Genomic DNA, 20802 nt, shown 5'->3' on the forward strand with positions numbered 1-20802 from the left:
TTAAAAGTCTGTAAAGATTCTCCATCATCCAGGCCGTGATTCTCCCAAAAGGTGCTTTTTCAGGAGGCAACTGGACTTGTTTTTTCTTTTGAAGACATTTCGCTTCTCATCCAAGAAGCTTCTTCAGCTCTGACTGGACAGTGGGGAATAGAAGGATTTATATTCCTGGCAGACAGCTGGTCATTTGCATCCTTTTAGAGGATCGTTGAGGCCCCTTGGAGGTTTACCTGTGTCCTCAGGGTCACCTGAGTTGTGCAAATGGTTCCTGTAGTCTGCAATTGTTTCTCTGGAAATCCGTTCCTACTCCCACCCCATTCCAAGGGTCTTCATCCCAAATTGTATAGCTAAACACCTGTAGAGATTCTCAGTCATCCAGGTCATGGTTGTCCCAAAGGTGCTTTTTCAGGAGGCAACTGGACTTTTCCTGTTTTTTCTTTGAAGACGTTTCGCTTCTCATCCAAGAAGCTTCTTCAGCGCTGAAGAAAACACCTTCAAAAGAAAAAAACCCAGAAAATCCAGTTGCCTCCTGAAAAAGCATCTTTGGGACAACCATGACCTGGATGACTGAAAATCTCTCTAGATTTTGATGGGTGGGGGGATTTTTAAGGGAAGGCAGTGGAAGAACCGAGGCTGAGGGTTGGGAGGGACCAAGCTGGGAATGGTTTGGATTGGGGGCGGGTCCTCTGGTAATGATTGGTGGGATGCAGTTAATGACAGAAATGGGAAAGAAAGGCGGGATTGCTGTTGCTAAGCAATGAGGTCATGTGACATCAGAGTTTACAGAATTACAGGTACAACTGTATCGCTTAGCAGCGGCAATCCCAGTTTTGCTGCCGTAACCTGAAGCATATGGTAGCTACGGTGGCGCAGTGGTTAGAATGCAGTACTTCAGGCTACTTGTGCTGACTGCCGGCTACCACCAGTTCGATTCTGACCGGCTGAAGTTTGACTGACTCAACTTTCCATCCTTCTGAGGTGGGTAAAATGAGGGCCCAGATTGTTGGGGGCAAATAGGCTGACTCTGTAAACCGCGTAGAGAGGGCTGGAAAGCACTGTGAAGCGTATATAAGACTAAGGACTAGTGCTAAATACAGGTAGTCCTCGAGCCCAACATTTCTGTTGTTAAGGGAAACACTTGTTAAGTGAGTTTTGTCCCATTTTGCGGCCTTTCTTGCTGTGGTCATTAAGCAAATCACTGCAGCGGTTAAGTCACATAGTTGTTAAGTGAATCTGGCTTCCCCATTGACGTTGAGTGTCAAAAAGTCGCAAAAGGGGATCACATGACCCCAGGACATGGCAACGGCCATAAGTACAGACCACTTGCCCAGCAGCTGAATTTTGATCACATGACCTCAGGGTTGCTACAAAGGTTGTAATGGTGAAAAATGGTCATGTCAGTTTTTTTCAGCCCCATGTAATTTTGAACGGTCACTAAATGAACTATTGTAAGTCGAGGACTAACTACCGTATTTTTCGGAGTATACGACGCACCTTTTTCCCCCAAAAAAGAGGGTGAAAATTTGGGTGCGTTTTATACTCCGAATGTAGCCCCGCCCAACTTCTCAAATGGAGGTTTCAGAGGCTGAAAGAAGCTTCAGAAAAAAAGCCCCCAAACAGAGCTTCAGAAAAAAAGTCTTTTTTTCTGAAGCTCTGTTTCGGAGGCTTTCAGAGGCAGAAAAAAGTTTTTTCTGAAAAAGAGTTTCAGAAGTTTCAGAGGCAGAAAAAAAAAGCAAGGCACAGAGCTCACAATCAAGGAACCTGTTGCTAAAATTCATCTCTGGCAACAGCTGATTGGGGGTATTCCGGGAGCCAATCCACCCACCAATCAGCTTTTTTCTTATTTTCCTCCCCAAAAACTAAGGTGCGTCTTATACTCCGAAAAATATGGTATATTGTATTTTCTTGCTTCCATGAACGGCAAGAAAGGAGTTCCATACTTCCAACAATATAAAAAGCTAGTGACCTATGTGTTAACATTGGGCCCTTATGTTTCTTTTGTGGTGCTGGGAGAACTTTTAAGAGATTTTGTGTCCCTTTGTACCAAAACTGCTTCTCTTTGTTCCATTCAAACCTGCTTCAAAAATAGAATCAGAATCGGAATAGAATAAGGGTAGGGTAGGGTAGGGTAGGGTAGGGTAGGGTAGGGTAGGGTAGAATAGAATAGAATAGAATAGAATAGAATAGAATAGAATAGAATAGAATAGAATAGAATAGAATAGAATAGAATAGAATAGAATAGAATAGAATAGAATAGAATAGAATAATTTATTGGCCAAGTATGATTAGACACACAAGGAATTTGTCTTCGGTGCATATGCTCTCAGTGTACATAAAAGCTATAAGTGATAAATCATGATCATAGTCATCATAAAAAATACATTCAACATAAAGCACAAGATACAACACTTAGTGATAGTCATGGGCTACTAAATAAGCAATCAACATAAATCAAAAGCATCTTCAAACTCTTGTTTCTGTTTCTGCTGCTTTGCTCAACCGACTGAAATTTATTTTAAGCCACAGAAGCTGGTTCAAATATAACATTGAGCCAACTTTCGCTGCAAGTGGCCTTCTGCTCTCTTAGACGTGGGGAAGTCAGAGCAACCTGTGAGCCTGCAGCTTTACAAGGGCATGCTCCAATTTATGGTACTAAATCCCGGCTTAGCATTGCTTGCAAATCCATCAGCAATTTTCTTTTCTTTTTTTGGGGGGGGGGGGGGTGTGCTTAGAAATCTGATTAGAAAATTCAGATTTGTGATTAAAGTGCCGTCTTTCACTGGGCTTTTTGTTCCTTCAGGTGGTGATGCTTTTAAAATGTAAAAAGGTTATTCCAAAATGGATAAGATAAAGCACTGTAAACCTTTAATTAATTTAAACCAGGATTACAGGGATTGCTGAGGTGCTAGACTTCCAACTCAATCCTCAGAAGGCCTGCGTAGAATTTTATTTTAAGCCTCTTAAGTCTTTACATTTGAAGGGGCTTCTTTTTCTGTCAAATGAGCATGCTTACGGTTGCCCTTGGTGGCGACAGCCGTTGTGGCATGTATATTAGGTCTATGACAGTGATGGCTCTGTCAGGTTTCGATGTCGTTTCAATTAAAATAAATTGCATTTCCAAACAGATAGTCTTTGAAGAAATCTTTCATTTTATTAAGCACGACAACCTTTCCCCGATCATGGCGTAGCCAACTCTGACTTTCTGACCCCAAACCTTCCCTTTCCGTTCCCCAATTCCGTTCCCCAATTGGAAGTGGGCATCTCATTGGCCCACTTCCAAATCACTCTCCCCATATCTACTACTTAAGCTCCCAGGAATGTCCCCCCTCCCATCTCATCTCCTAGGGGATATTATCTTCAGGGAAATTAAGTAGGTGAGAAGTCAAGCGTCCTCTTGCCAGCTGCCCCCTCTTCTCCTTCTTATGTCAGCACTAGAGTAAATGCAAGTTGAAGTGCTGACAGGCTAACTTTTCCGGACTGCACCCAGCCCCGCCCCCCATACATGCAAATGTAGCTTCCCCACATGCGCCCGCCTCAGCCCCTGCGCATGCCCGGCAGAGACCCAAAGACCAGCTGGCCGGCAGGAGGTGCACACGCATACGGGGCATAGTTGAGCTGGGGCAACAGTTCACGTGCCCACAGAGAGGGTGCTGTGTGCCACCTCTGGCATGCATGCCATAGGTTCACCATCACTGGCCTATGGGTTCCTGTTTGTACAGGTAGACCTTGACTTACAACAATTCATTTAGTGACCGTTGAAAGTTACGACGGCACTGAAAAAAGTGACTTACGACCATTTTTCACACTTATAGTTGTTGCAGCATCCCCCTGGTCACGGGATCACAATTCAGACACTTGGCAACTGGCTCATATTTACGATGGTTGAATTGTCCTGGGGTCATGTCATGTGATCACCCTTTGGCGACCTCCTGACAAGCGAAGTCAATGGGAAAACCAGATTCACTTAACAGCCCTGTTTCTAATTTAACAAATTGCAGTGATTTCACTTAACCACTGTGGCAAGAAAAGTCGTAAAATGGGGCGAAACAACGAATTTCTCACTCAGCAACATTAATTTTGGGCTCAATTGTGGTCATAGGTCAAGGACCACCTGTATTACTGTCGCTCCTGTATCATTTTAACAACCATGTCACTAGCTTAATAACCAGAGGGATTCACTTAACTGTGGCAAAAAAAGGTTGTAAAATGGGACAAAACTCAATTCACAAATGTTTCACTTAGCAACAGAAATGCTGGGCTTAATTGTGGTCATAAGTCAAGGACTACATGTCTAGTAACTAGTTTGCATACATGTCTTCTTTTTCCCCCCTGAACATCTCCATGTATAATTCCCGGTGCTCTTCTGCTGATTTTTTTTAGGCAGTGGTGGATGCCAGATACCGGAGGAGCAAATATTCCAGCGCTAAACGATCTTCTCTCCGTCTGGGGCATGGCCTTTAGCGATGGGCTCTACGAAGGAGACTTTACGTTGGAAAGCCAGGAAAGTAAGTACAGGTAGTTCTCACCTAACGACAATTACGCTAGTGACGGTTCGAACTTATTCAGCAAACCTCCCCAAAGGATTCTGTGATGGTAAGGGCCATTATTTATGGCTCCACCACATCCCATGGGACTTAATTCGGGACATGTACAAATCTATGTACTGTATTTTTCGGACTATAAGATGCATGGGTGTATAAGATGCACCAAGATTTCGAAGAGGTAAGTAAGAAAAAAAAAGTTTTTGCCTTCCCCGGCCCCCAGGAGCACCCTGCAGGCCTCCCAAACCCCCTGCATGCCCCATTTTTGCCAGAAATGGGCCCAGTTTTCGCAAAAATGGGACGAGCAGGGCGGGGCTTCAGGAGGCCAAAAATGGCTGTTTTCAGTGTATAAGACGCCCCAACATTTCCACCCTCTTTTAGAGGGGAAAAAGGTGCATCTTATACTCTGAAAAATACGGTAGTTTCTCTTTGAAATGGGCTTCCCATTGTGAGTCTTACATGCAACGAATAAGCAACTGTCCTTACTGTTTGTAGAAACCTAGGGTTGGAAGGGTCCTTAGGGGTCTACTCCAACCCCCTGTTCTGCCCCCGTCCTCACACAGACAAATGCAATATCAAACACGCCTACCAATAATTTACTGTATAAACAGACCAGAATTCCTGGCAGACGAGAGTTCTGGCAGCTAACTGTAAAACGCCTGCCAAGTCCAATTAGTACTCCCAAAAAGCAGGAGAGGCCTTATCTGCAGTCCGTTTCCAGAGTGACAAATTATCCACAAGAGTTTAGTCCAAAATATATCTGAGCCGAAGTGCAGGATTCACAATGTGACTCTTCAGAGTTTAAACTTTTGTCCATCACAAAGCCTGCCGAGCAATCACGCCCCCTTTTATCCCTTGTGGGGCGTGGCTCAGTGACTCAGCTCAATCCCTGGCCCTCCCACGCCTCTTCCTTTGCTGCGCATGCTTCTCCCTCCGACGTTGCCTGGGATCAAGCCAGGATTCATCATTATCACTCTCTATCAAGGGGTGCTCCGAAATACCTTCCTCCTGGCCCATCCCAGGCTGTTCCTCCTGACCTTCAGATGGAACCTGAGGCATTGCCAGAGAGGAGGGTCCTGGAGAGGGAGGCCTTACCAGTTCCTCCCCCTCACCTTCTGAGTCCTCTTCCTCCATGAGGACAGGCTCGGGAGTCGGAGTCACAACAATTAACAGATTCCATTGCTTGTCAGAACTTTCAACACCTTCCTTTGGGTTTGATAAAGATCAGATAGAGCAAATAGTTCTCAATCTTTTCTTCAACCACAAACCCGATGTCAGCATTCCAGTGCTGACATATGAAAAGAGAGGAGAAGCTTGAACTTTTGCCTGCTTAATTCCTTTGAAGATTCTGTTTCCTCGGAGATGGGAGGAGGGGGGGACATTCCTGTGATCTGACGGAGATGGGCTGAGGAGAGTGGCTTGGAAGATAGCCAATGAGACGCAGAGAATTGGGGATCGGAAAGGGAGGGCTTGGGGGGCAAAGGTCAGTGCTGACCGCAAAAGAGCCAGGGACAGATCACTATGCTCAATAAAGAGAAAATTTCCTCAAAAGATCGGCAGTTTGGAAATTCATTTATTTTGAGATAGCATCGAAACCTGACAGACGGTCAGCACTGACCTTTGCCCCCAAGCCCCCCCTTTCCGACACCCCCTTTAAATACCTTTTATGGACACGGAGCACAGCTTTAACTCAAGATTTAAATCATAACATTTCGTCAAGCCTTGAGCCATTCGGAATCAGGCCATGGAAGGGATGGGCGAGCATGCACGCACATCCCCACTCACACAAGCAGCGTGGGCGTACATGCGTGCCCTGCCACTCGCACAAATGGAGCCACACACACATGCTTGGCCACCGCTCTTCTGGAACCATCCCTTGTCCCCCACCCCCTTCCTCCCCCACCCCGGTCTGCAAAGCTGAAAAGTTTGGGGAACCCTGGTCTTAACACATCTACGTGTGTATTTTATTTTCAGTGAATTATGCCTCAGGATGTAGTATCGCAAAATTTCCAGAAGATGGCGTTGTCATTGCACAGACTTTTAAGGATCAAGGTACCGAGTTCCTCTTTTGTGTTTCATCTTCTTCTAGACGTGATCTTGAATCTTCTGCTTTCTTTTCAGGAGAAAAGCTTAGGGCCGTGATGGTGAACTATGGCATGCGTGCCACAGATGGCACACGGAGCCATATCGGTGGGCACGCGAGCGTTGCCCTAGCTCAGCAAACAGGCCCTTTCCGGGCTCTGGAGGGCCTCTGTGTGGGGGGGAAGGCCGTTTTCGCCCTCCCCAGGCTCCTAGAAAGGCTCTAGAGCCTGGAGAGGGCGGAAAAAACGGGGCTACCGGGCCCACCGTGTCATCATGTGCCAAAAGCGTGGTGAGCGCTGGGGGGGGCAGGGTACATTAAATTATGGGTGTGGGCACGCACACGCATGACTCCCCTGCACTCCCCCCCCTTTTGGCATGCGACGGCAAAATGGTTAGCCATCACTGGCTTAGGGAAACCTGCCATTCATATAGGTAATCTGTTCATTGGGAGGTGCAGGAAGCATGTTATTTAAAGTGTACTAAGTGCCTATGAAATGAAGGGAATTGAATTTTATCTCTCTGTTTGAGGGAATGTACTTTGATCCTTTATTATTTCATTTCCTAAGACTCCTAGGCCACTGAATTTCCCCTAAGCAGCTTTCTGAATGCCAAAATATAGGATTACAAACACCTGACATATAAAGTACCAGCAGCATAAAATAACAATTATGCACTGTGAACGGTGTTAACCTCCAGTGAGGTCAGGCATCCCGGAATATGTTCCTAAGGAGACCTCCAGAATCTTAGGGAGGTGTAGAAGAAGATAGGCTATTTCGGGTAAACGGTTGCATAGAAGAGATCTTCACTGAAAAGCCATCACTGAAAAGTTTTACCCCCAGATGATGATCTGCAAAACAAAGAGAGAGAGAGATTACAATCATTTGTTTAGTGACCGTTCAAAGTTTCAACGGCACTGAAAAAAGGGACTTTTTTTTAACATTGCAACATGCCCGTGGCCATTGCAACATGCCCGTGGCCATGTGATCAAAATCCCGGCAACTGGTTCATATTTATGACGGTTGCAGTGTCTCAAGGTCATGTGATCATTTTCTGAGAAGCAAAGTCAAGGGGGAAGCCAGGTTCACATAACAACCGTATAACTATCTTAGCAACTGCGGTGGTTTGCTTAACAACGGTGGCAGGAAAAGCTGTAAAATGAGGCAAAACTCTCTTAACGATTGTCCCTCTTAGCAATAGGAACTTGGGGCTTCGTTGCGGTCGTAAGTCGAGGACTACCTGTGTTCTAAACTGGCTGAAGCTTCCGGGTGCTGTTGGATGGATTTTGATCCCTTTTCTCTCTCCCTTCCCTCCTAGGTCTGGAGGTTTTAAAGCAGGAGACGGCCACCGTGGAACACGTCCCCATTTTGGGCCTTTTCCAAGTTCCCACAGAAGGTGGGGGCCGGATAGTTTTGTACGGGGACTCAAACTGCCTGGACGACAGCCACCGGCAGAAAGGTGTGTAAAACTGTGCCATGAATTCCGGTTATCACAACACTCTGCTAAACACCTAATTCCCATAACCCTGTCAAACTATTTAGTAAGGCTGTATTACTGTTATTCTTTTCATCTTTCCTATTACCTACCTCCCTTTCTACTTATGACTGTAACTTCATGGCTTGTATCTTTACAATTTATATTGTTTTATATAGTTTCCTAGTGTGATTTATGTTGATTGCTTATTTAGTATCCTATGACTATCATAGGTTGTATCTTCTTTGTGTGTCCAATCACACTTGGCCAATAAAAAATTCTATTCTATTCTACTCTACTCTATTCTATTTAATTAATTTAATTTAATTAATTCAATTTATATGCCGCCCCTCTCCGAAGACTCAGGGCGGCTATTCTATCCTATCCTATCCTATCCTATCCTATCCTATCCTATCCTATCCTATCCTATCCTATCCTATCCCATCCCATCCCATCCCATCCCATCCCATCCCATTGGGAGTTGGGCGTCATAGAAATATGATTAATTAAATTAAATTAAATTAAATTAAATTAAATTAAATTAAATTCCATTCCATTCCATTCCATAACAATACCAAAGGTGCTTTTCCAAGAGGCAACTGGACTTTCTGGTTTTTCTCAGAAGATGTTTTGCTTCTCATCCAAGAAGCTTCTTCAGCTCTGACTGGATGGTGGGGAATGGAAGAACTGTGTCTACAACACAGTCCTTTCAGCAGTTCCAAGAAGGCTCCACATCCATTTGCACTACTCAGGTGACCCTGAGGACACAGACAAACCTCCAAGTGGCCTCAACGGCCCTCTAAAAGGATGCAAATGACCATCTCTGTCTGCAGGGAATATCAATCCTTCCATTCCCCACCATCCAGTCGGAGCTGAAGAAGCTTCTTGGATGAGAAGCGAAACGTCTTTAAAAAAAAACCCAGAAAGTTCAGCTGCCTCTTGGAAAAGCACCTTTGGGACAACTAAGATCTGGAGGACTGAGGATCTCCCTAGATCTTTAGAGCAATGTTTTTCAATCTTGACAACTTGAGAATCCATGGACCAACTCCCAGAATTCTGGCTGGGGAATTCTGGGAGTTGAAGTCCAGAGGGAATTCTGGGAGTTGAAGTCCAGAGGTCCTCATTGGACTAGAGAACGGTGCTCCATTCTGTTTTTAGCCCTGAAGTAGAAAAGTATTGAATATGGCATCAGCCAGCCTTTTACGTTAAGAATCGGAGGCGGTGACTCCCTCTGTGACTTCAGTAAGCTTAGCGGTGTTTAAAATTCCTCACATACATCATTTATAAATCCTAAAAATGTGTCTGACCTCTGTATTAGAGCGAAAAGAAATCAAAGGTGCGCATTTCGGGGACATGGGGATTACGAAGATTAATATCCATTCCCACCGAAGAGTAACGTGGGATGGGGGAAGGATTTTGCGAAAATGCCTTTGAACTGTGTTTAAATGATTTGAGAGCTAAATCTCACTATCAGCTCCAAGATGAGGGTGGGAAATCTTAGCTAATTTCAGGTCTCAAAATCACATTTTCCATCCTCCACATGAAACGCTGTGGCATTAAAACTTTCAAAGGAAATGTGCTAGCCATAAAAGGCATCGTTTATTTTTTTTATTTATTTCTATCCCACATTTCTTTTTTTATTAAGTAGGCAGCAGACATATCTAATACAGGTAATCTCGACTAACGACCCCAATTGAGCCCCCAATTTCTGTGGCTAAGCGACGCAGCCGTTAAGTGAGTTTTTGCACCATTTTACGACCTCTTGTTAAGTGAATCGCTGCCGTGGTTAAGTTAGCAACACAATTGTGAAGGGAACAATGTGTGCTGCCCCAGCTATGGACCCCAAAGAACGCAGCACACACAAAGTCCGTACAAACCTTAGTTTACTAATTAAGGACTACTAATGAGCTTCCTTAGTTGCTCGAACAAAGTACAGTTTAAATCAGTCTTTTCTGAACAAGGGCTGTTAATTTAACTTCATTAACAGCCGACAAGAATCCAAAGAATAATAACTCAATTCTGAGGTACATTATTTCAGATAACCGTAATCTTACTGTGGTTGGCAGAATGCCCAGAAGCAATTTGCAGGAAAACTGACAAGAGAGAAACAAGAGCCGAATCAAACGTTTCTGGAATCAAGACGCAAAGGAACATGAACGAAGTTGTTTCCTGCAAATTGCATCAGTCGTCATCCTTCCTTAAATAGGCTAAGGGAGTGGCCAATTAGCCCCAAGCCTTACTCTCGAGGAGACCTCCTCCTGAGGAGCCACTCCTGCCTTTTAACAGCTCTGCGCTCTCATGCATCGAGAAGAGGCTCCTCCTCTTCTTCCTCTTCACTTATGGGAGCTTCTGGAGGTACTGAAGGCCCTGGCTGAATCCCTGCCTCTGGCACCACATCTTCTCCAGCCTCCTCATTGTCTGACTCGAGTGCCAGCTGCCCAGGCTGCTGGTGCAGCCCCACACCGGCCTCCTCGCTGTCTGAATCAGCTACTAGCTGCACAGACTGCGTACGGGCCACAACACGATGGCTCCCCCATTGACTTTGCTTGTCAAAAGGTCGCAGAAGGAGATCACGTGATCTTGGGACATCGCAACCGTCATAAATATGAGTCAATCACTAAGTGTCTGAATTTGGATCACGTGACCCTGGGGATGCTATAAAACTATTTTCAATGCCTTCGTAACTTTGAAGAGTCACTAAACTAACGTTTGTACGTACATTAAGTTCCTGTACTTCTTGTATAACTGCTTGTGAAGAATACCGGAAGCCACTTAATACCGTTTTTCCTTCTTTTCAACTTTTTTTCCCCTTCTCATTTCTTGCCCTTTATACTTTTTCTTTCATTTCTTTTATTTTTTTCTTCCCCTTCCCTACTTTATGTTACTTTGTGATAGATTTTTAATCTCCTTGTTTAAAAGTTTTAATAAAAATTACGTGCAAATTGATTGGACGCCCACACACTGTGTTAAATGGAGCCAGCGGCATAGCTTAATGTGATGAATAAGCCTAGATTTCGTTCAGGGGTTGCAATTAGCTTCCTCGTCGTCTGAAGAACTCCGTTTTGACGTGGTATCTGAGTTGACAAAATGTTATTTGCGGTCAACGGGTAACCCAGAATTGGAAAACAGGCTTGGAAACCACGTTTTCAAGTCAAAGTTTTTTATAGCTGGTAGGATGTATTAACTGCAAAGCATGGGGCTTATGTGCTGTTATTGCAACCTCCGAAGAATATTCATTTAAAAAAAAGAAACAGGCAGCGGTGAAGAAGGCCGAAGCAGAAGCAACAGCAGTTCATTGAGTGACCCTTCCAAGTTACAACAGCACTGAAAAAACAGTGACCTGTGACCAGTTTCCACACTTACGACCGTTGTAGCCACCTCCATGTTCGTGCAATCAAAATTCAGACGCTTGGCAATGGACTCACGTTTATGACAGTTGCGGTGTCCTGGGGTGTGTGTGTTTGTGTGTCATGTGATCCCCATTTGTGACCTTCTGACAAGCAAAATCAATGGGGAGGCCAGATTCACTTAACAACCGTGTGACTAACTTAACGAATGCAATGATTCGCTTAACAACTGTGGCAGGAAAGGTCATACAACGGGCCAAAATTCACTTCACGAATGTTTCGCTTAAGCAACGGAAATGTTGGGCTCAGTTGTGGTCGTAAATCGAGGACTACCTGTAATCTGGTGCTGTATTTCAAAGTTCTTATAGGTAGTCCTTGAGTTCCAACCGTTCCTTTAACAGCACTGAAAAAAGGCACTTTTGACAGGTCTTTGCTTTAAAGACCACCCCTGCAACGCACCTATAATCACCTGATTGCAATCTGGGTGCTTAGCCAACCTGCAGGTAATTATGACGGTTGGCACATCCTGGGATCACGTGATCACCATTTGCCATCTTTCCAGGTGGCTTCTGACAAGCTGTTGTGGCCCGTCAGCGGCCTGTGCAGCTAGTAGCTGATTCTGACAGCGAGGAGGCTGGTGTGATGCGCCAGCAGCCTGTGCAGCTGGCACTCGAGTCGGACAATGAGGAGGCTGGAGAAGATGTGGTGCCAGGGGCGGGGATTCAGTCAGGGCCTTCAGAACCTCCAGAAACTCCCATAAGTGAAGAGGACGAAGAGGAGGAGCCTCTTCTCGATGCACGAGCATGCAGAGCTGTTAAAAGGCAGGAGTGGCTCCTCAGGAGGAGGTCTCCTCGAGAGTAAGGCTTGGGGCTAATTGGCCACTCCTATTTAAGGAAGGATGACGACTGATGCAATTTGCAGGAAACAACTTCGTTCATGTTCCTTCGCGTCTTGATTCCAGAAACGTTTGATTCGGCTCTTGTTTCTGTCTTGTCAGATTTCCTGCAAATTGCTTCTGGGCATTCTGCCAACCACAGTAAGATTACGGTTATCTGAAATACTGTGCCTCAGAATTGAGTTATTATTCTTTGGATTCTTGTCGGCTGTTAATGAAGTTAAATTAACAGCCCTTGTTCAGAAAAGACTGATTTAAACTGTACTTGTGTTCGAACAACTACTAAGAAAGCTCATTAGTAGTCCTTAATTAGTAAACTAAGGTTTGTATGGACTTTGTGTGTGCTGCGTTCTTTGGGGTCCGTAGCTGGGACAGAACACAAGCCAAGTCAATGGGGAAGCTGGCAGGAGATCACCACTCACGATTCTGTATATGTCCTGCTTAAAGACATGCGCAAAAGGGACATACAGCTGGGTATGGTCATTCTTCACTTCACTTCATGGCCTCTCTACTAAACAATGGACTTTTTTCAGCCCCAATTGTGGTCATTAAGTCGAGGAGTCCCTGTATTCTACCAAGATTTTGCGTGTTGAAATTTGCTTACTGCCCCTCAATGTGTCTTCTCTCCATTAAGTGAGAGCAATCAACCTGTGGAACAGAAGTTGCCTTGGGAAGTTGTGGGAGCTTCATCCCTGGAAGCTCTCAAGAAGAGACTGGACTGCCATCTGTCAGAAATGGTGTAGGCAGGGTCTCCTGCTTGGGGGGTTGGACTAGATGACCTCCAAGATCCCTTCCAACTCTGTTAATCTGCCTGTTAAATAACAGAGAACCAAAGACTGTTTCTTCCTCTTTCCTTAGGGGCTTTCGCAGCATATTAGAGTTAGCCGAGTTCCGTACATTTTTCCAATTTCTGCTGAAATCTCTCACTCTGTTTAGATTCACTTCAATTTTTTATACTTCCATCAAATACGGAGGCGCATGTTCTTCACGAGTGGCAGCATTTTGCGTGGTAGTTTGTTACCCCAGCAAAGACATAACATTACTCAGGCTGCCGTCATTTAGCGCCTGTTAGTGGAGCCTATCTTAATTTTATAAATTGGAGCGTGGTCATTAGTGGAAGGCAATTTCATTCGATTTGTTAACACTTTGGTTGGCCTTTGGCTGTAATCAAGGAGAACTTGGTAGAGTCTTTAGCCCTACAGCATTGTGGGCCTCTAAATTTGTAGATTTTTCTTAAAAAGAAAAAAAGAAAAACCCATGATATTGGGTGGCCTGCCCTCCACTAAAACGGCATGCAGTGGAGGCTTAAAAAGTGGAGAGACAATAAGTGAAAAACTCTGGTCTTTTTTTATCGTCTGTTGCGATCAAATTTGTGGGGAGCTTGACTTTGTAGCCAGCTTATACATAATAGCCTTTATATGCCTCTATAATAATAGCCTTATATATAATAGACTCTTTCCTCTTTATTTATTATTAATTAATTAAACTGTATCCTGCCTTTATTATTTTACATTGTAAGTAACCCAAGGCAGTGAACATACATAATACTCCTTCCTCTTCCTATTTTCCTAACAACAACATCCCTGTGAGGTGGGTCAGACTGAGAGAGGGACTGGCCCAAAGTCACCTAGTTAGCTTTCATATCTAAGACAGGACTAGAACTCACAGTCTCCTGGTGATTGGCCCAAAGTCACCCAGACGGTGATCATCCCTAAAATGAGACTAGAAGTCTTTATCTCCCGGTTTATAATCCAGCATCTTAACCCCCTTAAACCCTACACCAAACTGGCTCTTCCTTTCCACCTAACTTGCCTTCAACATGTACAGCAGTGGCCAAAATTGTGGAAACCTTTTGGGAAAAGTGTATTTTCTAAAACTAGCTCATAACACCACTTTTTTTTTTTTTTGAGTAGTACCATAAAATTATATATCAATGGAAAGATAATTGAATCAAGAATGTAATGCAATTTCTTTTATGGAGGATTTGCTATTAGAATAGCAGTTACAGTATAAAGAAGAAAAGTGAAACACGTAGAAAAAACAAGATATACAAAAATTATCACCACGTCAGTTAATACTTAGTTGGGTAACCTTTAGCATGAATTACGGCCTTACAAGGTCTTCCCATGGAGTGAACCAAGTCTTTGAGTTCTGCAGCTGTTATCATGGGAAACCAAGATTGAATGATGGCTTCTATTAACTGGGTTTTATTGCTGGGTCGCTTCTGACTAACAAGTTTTAGTCAGCTCCATAGATTTTCAATTGGGTGAAGGTCTTGGTTATTCCCAGGCCATTCCAGCAGTGGAATAGGATTATCTTGAAACTGCCCCCCAAAAAGTGATGATATTAGCCATCAAACCTCAAAAATGCACTTTTTTCCCCAAAAGGTTTCCACAATTTTGGCCACTACTGTAGTTCCGGAGAAGTAAAAGATAAATCCGTGACATTTTCAGCCCTCCCTCTCTCTGAAGCCCCCCCCCCCCCAAAAGTAGAGTAAACCTCAGTGGTGCAGAGTGCCAATTCTTCACGGCGCATAGTAGCTGGGAAAACAGATAGCATTGATAGGGATGAATTTTTTTTAAAAAAAAAAAAGCTAAGAGAAATCCTGCTTCAAGGAACGTGGTTTGCTAACTTGCAATTGGCTGGTTTGGCTGAAGCCAGGGTGAATTTAATATATTTATTTTTGATTTCCCCAGATTGCTTCTGGCTGCTCGATTCCATTCTGCAATATACGTCCTACGGAGTGATGCCACCGAGCCTCAGCCATTCGGAACACAGGCAGCGGCCCCCAACCGGGGCAGGTTATATTCTTCCAGAGAGAATGGAAGGTGGATTTGATTTGATTTTCTTTTTCCGAGTTAGGGCTCAGATTGATGGCATTTGGTGTGGAGGGGAGAGGAAAGGAGGCCTTTGTTATTAATGCTGTCACTTTCAATCTTTTTTCAGGAGTGGAATAAAGGAGAAATTGGGGGGAAGGGGTAAAGGCAGTGGGAGGTTTTCTTTAGAACATGGGGGAACGGGTCAAAAACTGAAGCCCCCTCCCTCCCCAGCAACCCACTTATGGTTGGCAATGTTCTCACCAAAGTGGGCTTGGCTGAGAGTCAGCTTATTTTTATATGCTTTGTGTCAGGGTTCCAAGTAACACCCCCAACGAAAGAAAACTCCAAGGCTTGAAATTCCTCAAAGCTACATTTTATTAGAGATGTCATATTGGCACATCTGGGAAAACCCGAATCTGAAAGCTTCCAGGTTTTCCCCACCCAAAGAAAAGTCCAAGTCCCTGACCAGCACACATGTGTCCATCACACGGTCCAAACAAAACACCATCCCAACGGGAGATGCCTCCCAGTTCCAACCGTCCAGGTGCAGGGCACGTTGTCCTTGACGCTCTGAGAAAGGAATGTTATTATGATTACATATCACCCATGCTCCATACAATCCCCCCCCCTCCCAGTTTACCGCAGTAGTAGATGTGGCAGGTCTGAAGGCCTAACACCAAAGATGGCTTCCAGGCCTTGACACTAAGGCAGTGTTTCTCAACCGTGGCAACTTTTTAAGAGAGGTGGACTTCTGTAGCTACCTGAGGAATTCTGGGAGTTGAAAGTTGCCAAGGTTGAAAATTCTGTAAGTTGAACTCCATGTGCATCTTAAAGCATAGCTGGCTGGGGAAGTCTGGGAATTGAAGTCCAACCATCTTATAGTGGGCAGGATTGAGAAACACTGTTCTAATGAGTGAAAACTTGCAAAGCCTTAAAGTACTAATTTCCCCCCTCTTAAAAACCTCAAATATCTCCCCCCCACCCCGCAATATCAGACCAATTCCTAATTTGGGGTGATGTTTGCCTCTTGATGCTTTCCCCAGGGGCTGCAGTGTTTGGCACCATCGTCTCCTTTTATTTATTTATTTATTTAGGAGATTTATATTGCCGCCTATTCGCAGACGGCGACTCAAGGCGGCTTACAAAAATATAAAAACATCATATACAAAGCAATAAAACTAATAAAATCATATATAATAAAATAATAAAATAAAATAGCCAGTGGTGAAATGTAAAATTTGTTACTATCAGTTCTGTGAACGTGGCTTGGTTGGGGGGGGGGTTGGGGGTTAATGTGACTAGGTGGGCATGGCCAACTTTTTTTTTTTTTTAACTTTTAAAAGCATTTTTTCTACAACCTCCAAAGAGGTTGTAAAAAAAATGCTTTTAAAAGGCTCTGACGATCCCCAGCTGAGTTGCCTGATCGCCAGAGGCTTTTGTTTTCTTTTAAAAGCATTTTTTTTTTGCTTTTAAAAGGCTCTGACGATCCCAGCTGAGCCGCACGATCATCAGAGGCTTTTTTTTTTTTTTTACTTTTAAAGCATTTTTTTTGGCCGAAGAGGTTGTAGAAAAAATGCTTTTAAAAGTTAAAAAAAAAAAGGCCTCTGATGATTGCGCGGCTCAGCTGGGCATGGTGGTGGTGGGGGGGGGGCAGGGATTTTTGCTACCGGTTCTCCGAACCACCCGCCGCCATTGCTACCGGATCGGGCAATCCGGTCCGAACCGGGAGCATTTCACCCCCTGCCCCGGTGACATCATATGAGCCATTTAATGGACTCCATCCCATAATTGGCTCCTTTGCTGTTTCTGTACCTCCTGGAATCTGCAGATTTTACAGAAAAGCAAAGTGCCTCCTTCAGCTTTCTAATCTTTTCCCCAGGATCTGCTGGTTCACTGTCGGTTTTATTTATTGGCAACTCAGCCCATCTCAAGACTCTGAATGCCTTACACAGAACCAAAGTCTTTTTGGCTTGCCTGCTTTAATTGGGGTTTTTTAACCATCTCTCTTCTCCTCTCTGTCCCCCCCTCCCTCCCCCCGATAAACGGGGTAAAAGGACTGCTTCAGTAAATCCAGGAGCTAGTTCTCACGCTTAGAAAAAGAAGCAAGCCACAGACTTTTCAAGGATTAATTCCTTCCTTTTCTACGACATTTCCAGGGAACCACCTTCATCGCTACTCCAAAGTGCTCGAGGCTCATCTGCGTGACCCGAAACCCCGCTCTCTTCCGGCATGTCCTCATTTGTCCTGGGCGAAGCCACAACCTCTGAATGAAACAGCACCCAGGTTGCCATTTTTTTTTTAAAAAAAAATGTTGTTTCTGTCTCTTAGTAAAAGTGTTCAGTTTCAAATTTGATCAGTAGATCGATTGAATAATAAAATACGGTATTTTTGGGAGTATAAGACGGCCCGGAGTAAGACGTACCTTAAGTTTTGCGGAGGAAAATAAGGAAAAAAATATTCTGCCTCTGCCTCCATCCGTATTCATCTGGCTAGCGTCCTGTCAGTGTGTGAGAGAGTTGAGGGCTGTTTGGAAACTGAAACAGTATATGCTGTGTGAGCAACAAGGAAGGAGACAGCAAGGAGCCTGGGCATGGCTTAGGTCAACTGTTCTAAAGCTGCATGCTGTGTTGATGTCTGAAACTAAAACTGAAACTCCTCTCCTCTGCTTGTGTTTTGCTTGTGTTGGAAAACCTGCTTTTGGTATTGTATATTTACTTCCCAGAAGTAAATATACAATATACTTTATCTCCCAGAATACCCCCAATCAGCTGTTCCAGGCTGCAGGGATTGTCACAGACCATCGCCTCCTCGCGATGTCGCGTTTTTGGCTACATTAGGACTATAAGACGCACCCGAATTTTCAGCCTCTTTTAGAGGGGGGAAAAGTACGTCTTATACTCTGAAAAACACAGCAGGTCTTGGGCGTTTGTAAAGGGAAATGTGAAAAGATGTATTTCTAAGGTGCACAGTGATGGCAAACCAGTTGGGCTTGGCATGTTAAAAATTCAGAAAACGTCTACCTTCACTCTGCTGGCGGGTCACACACTCCCCACCCCCAGATAAAAGAGGCCTCTCTAGATTGAGTCTCCTCCACAGACTGTCTGGATGTTGCATGAGAGGGTCCTGCTCTTGCTGGGCGTCTGGAGTGTCCAAAAATCATGTGAGAATACTGGTGCAGTTCCAGAGGGTACAGAGGCCTGATGTAGGAGATGCCCAGGTTGAGCCCGAGGGTGAGGTCAAACATTTCATCAGTCTCGAGTCCTTTCACGCCCACAAGAGATCTACCTTGAATTCCATTGACTCTTATTTACTGCCAATTTGCTTTGACCATTAGTAGTTCAGAATCTTGTAGAGAGAATTAGCATGCAATAAACCCATATTCTTTTGAACTGCCAGGACTCCCGATTTCCTGCGTTTAACACCTGGTGTGTCACCAAAAATGGCACGACATGTCCCCTGTGACATGCATGTCATAGGATCACCATCATCAGTTTAGAAGCAACAAATTGGAAGCCCACAGGGATGCTGATTTTATTCTCATGAGATCCAGCATGTATCCCACGCTGCCAGATGTCGTGACTGACAGCCAAGCCAAGTAAATTTGGAATGGAATGCCAAGACACACATAGTAGTGGTTGGTAGCCAAGAAGAGCCTCAGAAAAAGGCTGTTCTGAAAACCAATAACAGACTTTAGAAAACATTGCTTGACTTCTTTAAGCAGATATTTCTGCAATCTCCTTGGTTGACTACCCAGCTCTGACTGAACCAGGCTAAATCAGCATCTCCCAGAGTGAGATCTGTTGTGGGGATTATACCTGAGGCCCTCAAGAACGATTCCTCCCTTCCCTCCTCTTGTTTTCTTTCTAGATATTTGTTAAATTTAGAATCATGGAATTCATTATTGGCCAAGTGTGATTGGACATGCAAGGAATTTGCCCTTGGTTCAAAGGCTCTCACTGTACATACAAACAACAAAGGGATAGGCATTTATCATAGATCATAGTTACAATCATTACTCATAATATATAACAAGTGATAAATGATAAGATACCAATAGGAGAAGGTAGTAGGAAAGATGAGAAGATGAGGAGGATAATAGCAATACAGTCCTACTACATGAGTAAATATCTTTAAAAGTGTTGTGAGAGGAATGGTGCAGTGGCCTAGAGGTGGACCTCTCGCCTCACAATCCGGAGGCTGTGAGTTCGATCCTAGGTAGAGGCATATATTTTTCTCTCTGGGCACACTGAGAATATATCTGCTGAACAGAACTCTGCATTGGCGACAGGAAAGGCATCCGGCCATTAAAGCACTCTCTTAGCTCTATTCAGTTGCCCTTGCTCCACCCTGCAGATGATGATGATAAGAGTGCTGTGAGAATTCAGTGTTCAGCAAAGTGGTAGCATGGGGGGGGGGGAATACCTTTGTGCCTACCTGTTTTGACATGCAATGCCCTATAGCGGCATCCAGAGGTGAGAAGTTGAAACAGTTGATGTCCAGGATGTGAGGGGTCTGTAGATATTTCCCCTCTTTTTCTGCTAGTCTCAATTGACCTAGAAATCCAGAGTTTGATTTGATTTTGTTTCTTCCAGCAACCTTTGGAAACATCAGAAGTTATTATCGATTGACCTGGATAAAGTGGCATTGCCAAGCTTCCACCAGAACCGGCCCCAAGTCAGACCTTTATCACCGGGAGAGAGTGGAGCATGGAATATTCCAGGAGGTAAGTACAGTGGAATTGCCCTGAAGTTCATCCCTTCATTTTAGGGCATGTCTGGTCTACCAAATTTTACCAGTTTTGGTCGCCAACGATGTAAAAAAGATGTGGAGACTCTAGAAAGAGTGCAGAGAAGAGCAACAAAGTTGATGAGGGGATTGGAGGCTAAAACATATGAAGAACGGGTGCAGGAACTGGATATGTCTAGTTTAATGGAAAGAAGGACTAGGGGAGACATGATAGCAGTCTTCCAATAACTCAGGGGCTGCCACAAAGAAGAGGGAATCAAGCTATTCTCCAAAGCACTTGAAGGCAGGACAAGAAGCAATGGGTGGAAACTAATCAAGGAGAGAAGCAACTTAGAACTAAGGAGAAATTTAGCGACATAACAAAATTATATAATGACCATTTGTAGTTACAACGGTGATGAAGAAGTAACTTTGTGACCAGTTCTCAGGTCTGTAAAGCCAAGGGAAAGCTTTATAAGATTGTAAGCAGGATCTTTGGGAAAGAAACATAAAAATTACCTTAGCTACTACATACACAGAAAATTTATACAAGAAGTTTTATAGGTGGCATCTCCCACCCACAAGATTAGCAAAAATAAACAAAAAACATTCGTCAATGTGTTGGAAGTGTGAGGCAGTGCCAGGGACCTTTTATCACATGTGGTGGGAATGCCCAAAAGCCACAAAATTTTGGCACCAGATAAGACAATGGATAGAAGAGATACTAACGCAAAACATAGAAGCAAAACCGGAATTCTTTCTACTGGGTATTATAGAGGGCAAATACAACAAGAGCGCAATTTATCTAATGTTACATATTCTAACAGCAGCAAGATTGGCTTTTGGCCTTACTGCCATGCACTCAAAAGTCCGATTGGGCTTATTATCAGGGGATGTCTTGTTTTGGGGGAAATGGGGTAGATAGA

At 44.1% G+C, this 20802-nt stretch overlaps 1 protein-coding gene across 1 annotated transcript in view; it reads left to right on the forward strand.

Annotated features, from left to right (window-relative positions):
• The window catches only part of MBTPS1 (membrane bound transcription factor peptidase, site 1), a 68009-nt gene that overhangs the window by 45881 nt on the left and 1326 nt on the right, over positions 1-20802 (forward strand). Inside the window, exons 17-22 of the mRNA XM_034425490.3 lie at positions 4378-4502; positions 6513-6590; positions 7935-8075; positions 15029-15160; positions 17308-17434; positions 19744-19874. Of these exons, the coding sequence (XP_034281381.2) occupies positions 4378-4502; positions 6513-6590; positions 7935-8075; positions 15029-15160; positions 17308-17434; positions 19744-19874 (734 nt within the window). The remainder of the gene's footprint in view (positions 1-4377; positions 4503-6512; positions 6591-7934; positions 8076-15028; positions 15161-17307; positions 17435-19743; positions 19875-20802) is intronic.

This window comes from Pantherophis guttatus, chromosome 11, assembly GCF_059756535.1.
Source record: "Pantherophis guttatus breed Tessera chromosome 11, ASM5975653v1, whole genome shotgun sequence".
Taxonomy (NCBI): Eukaryota; Metazoa; Chordata; class Lepidosauria; order Squamata; family Colubridae; genus Pantherophis; species Pantherophis guttatus.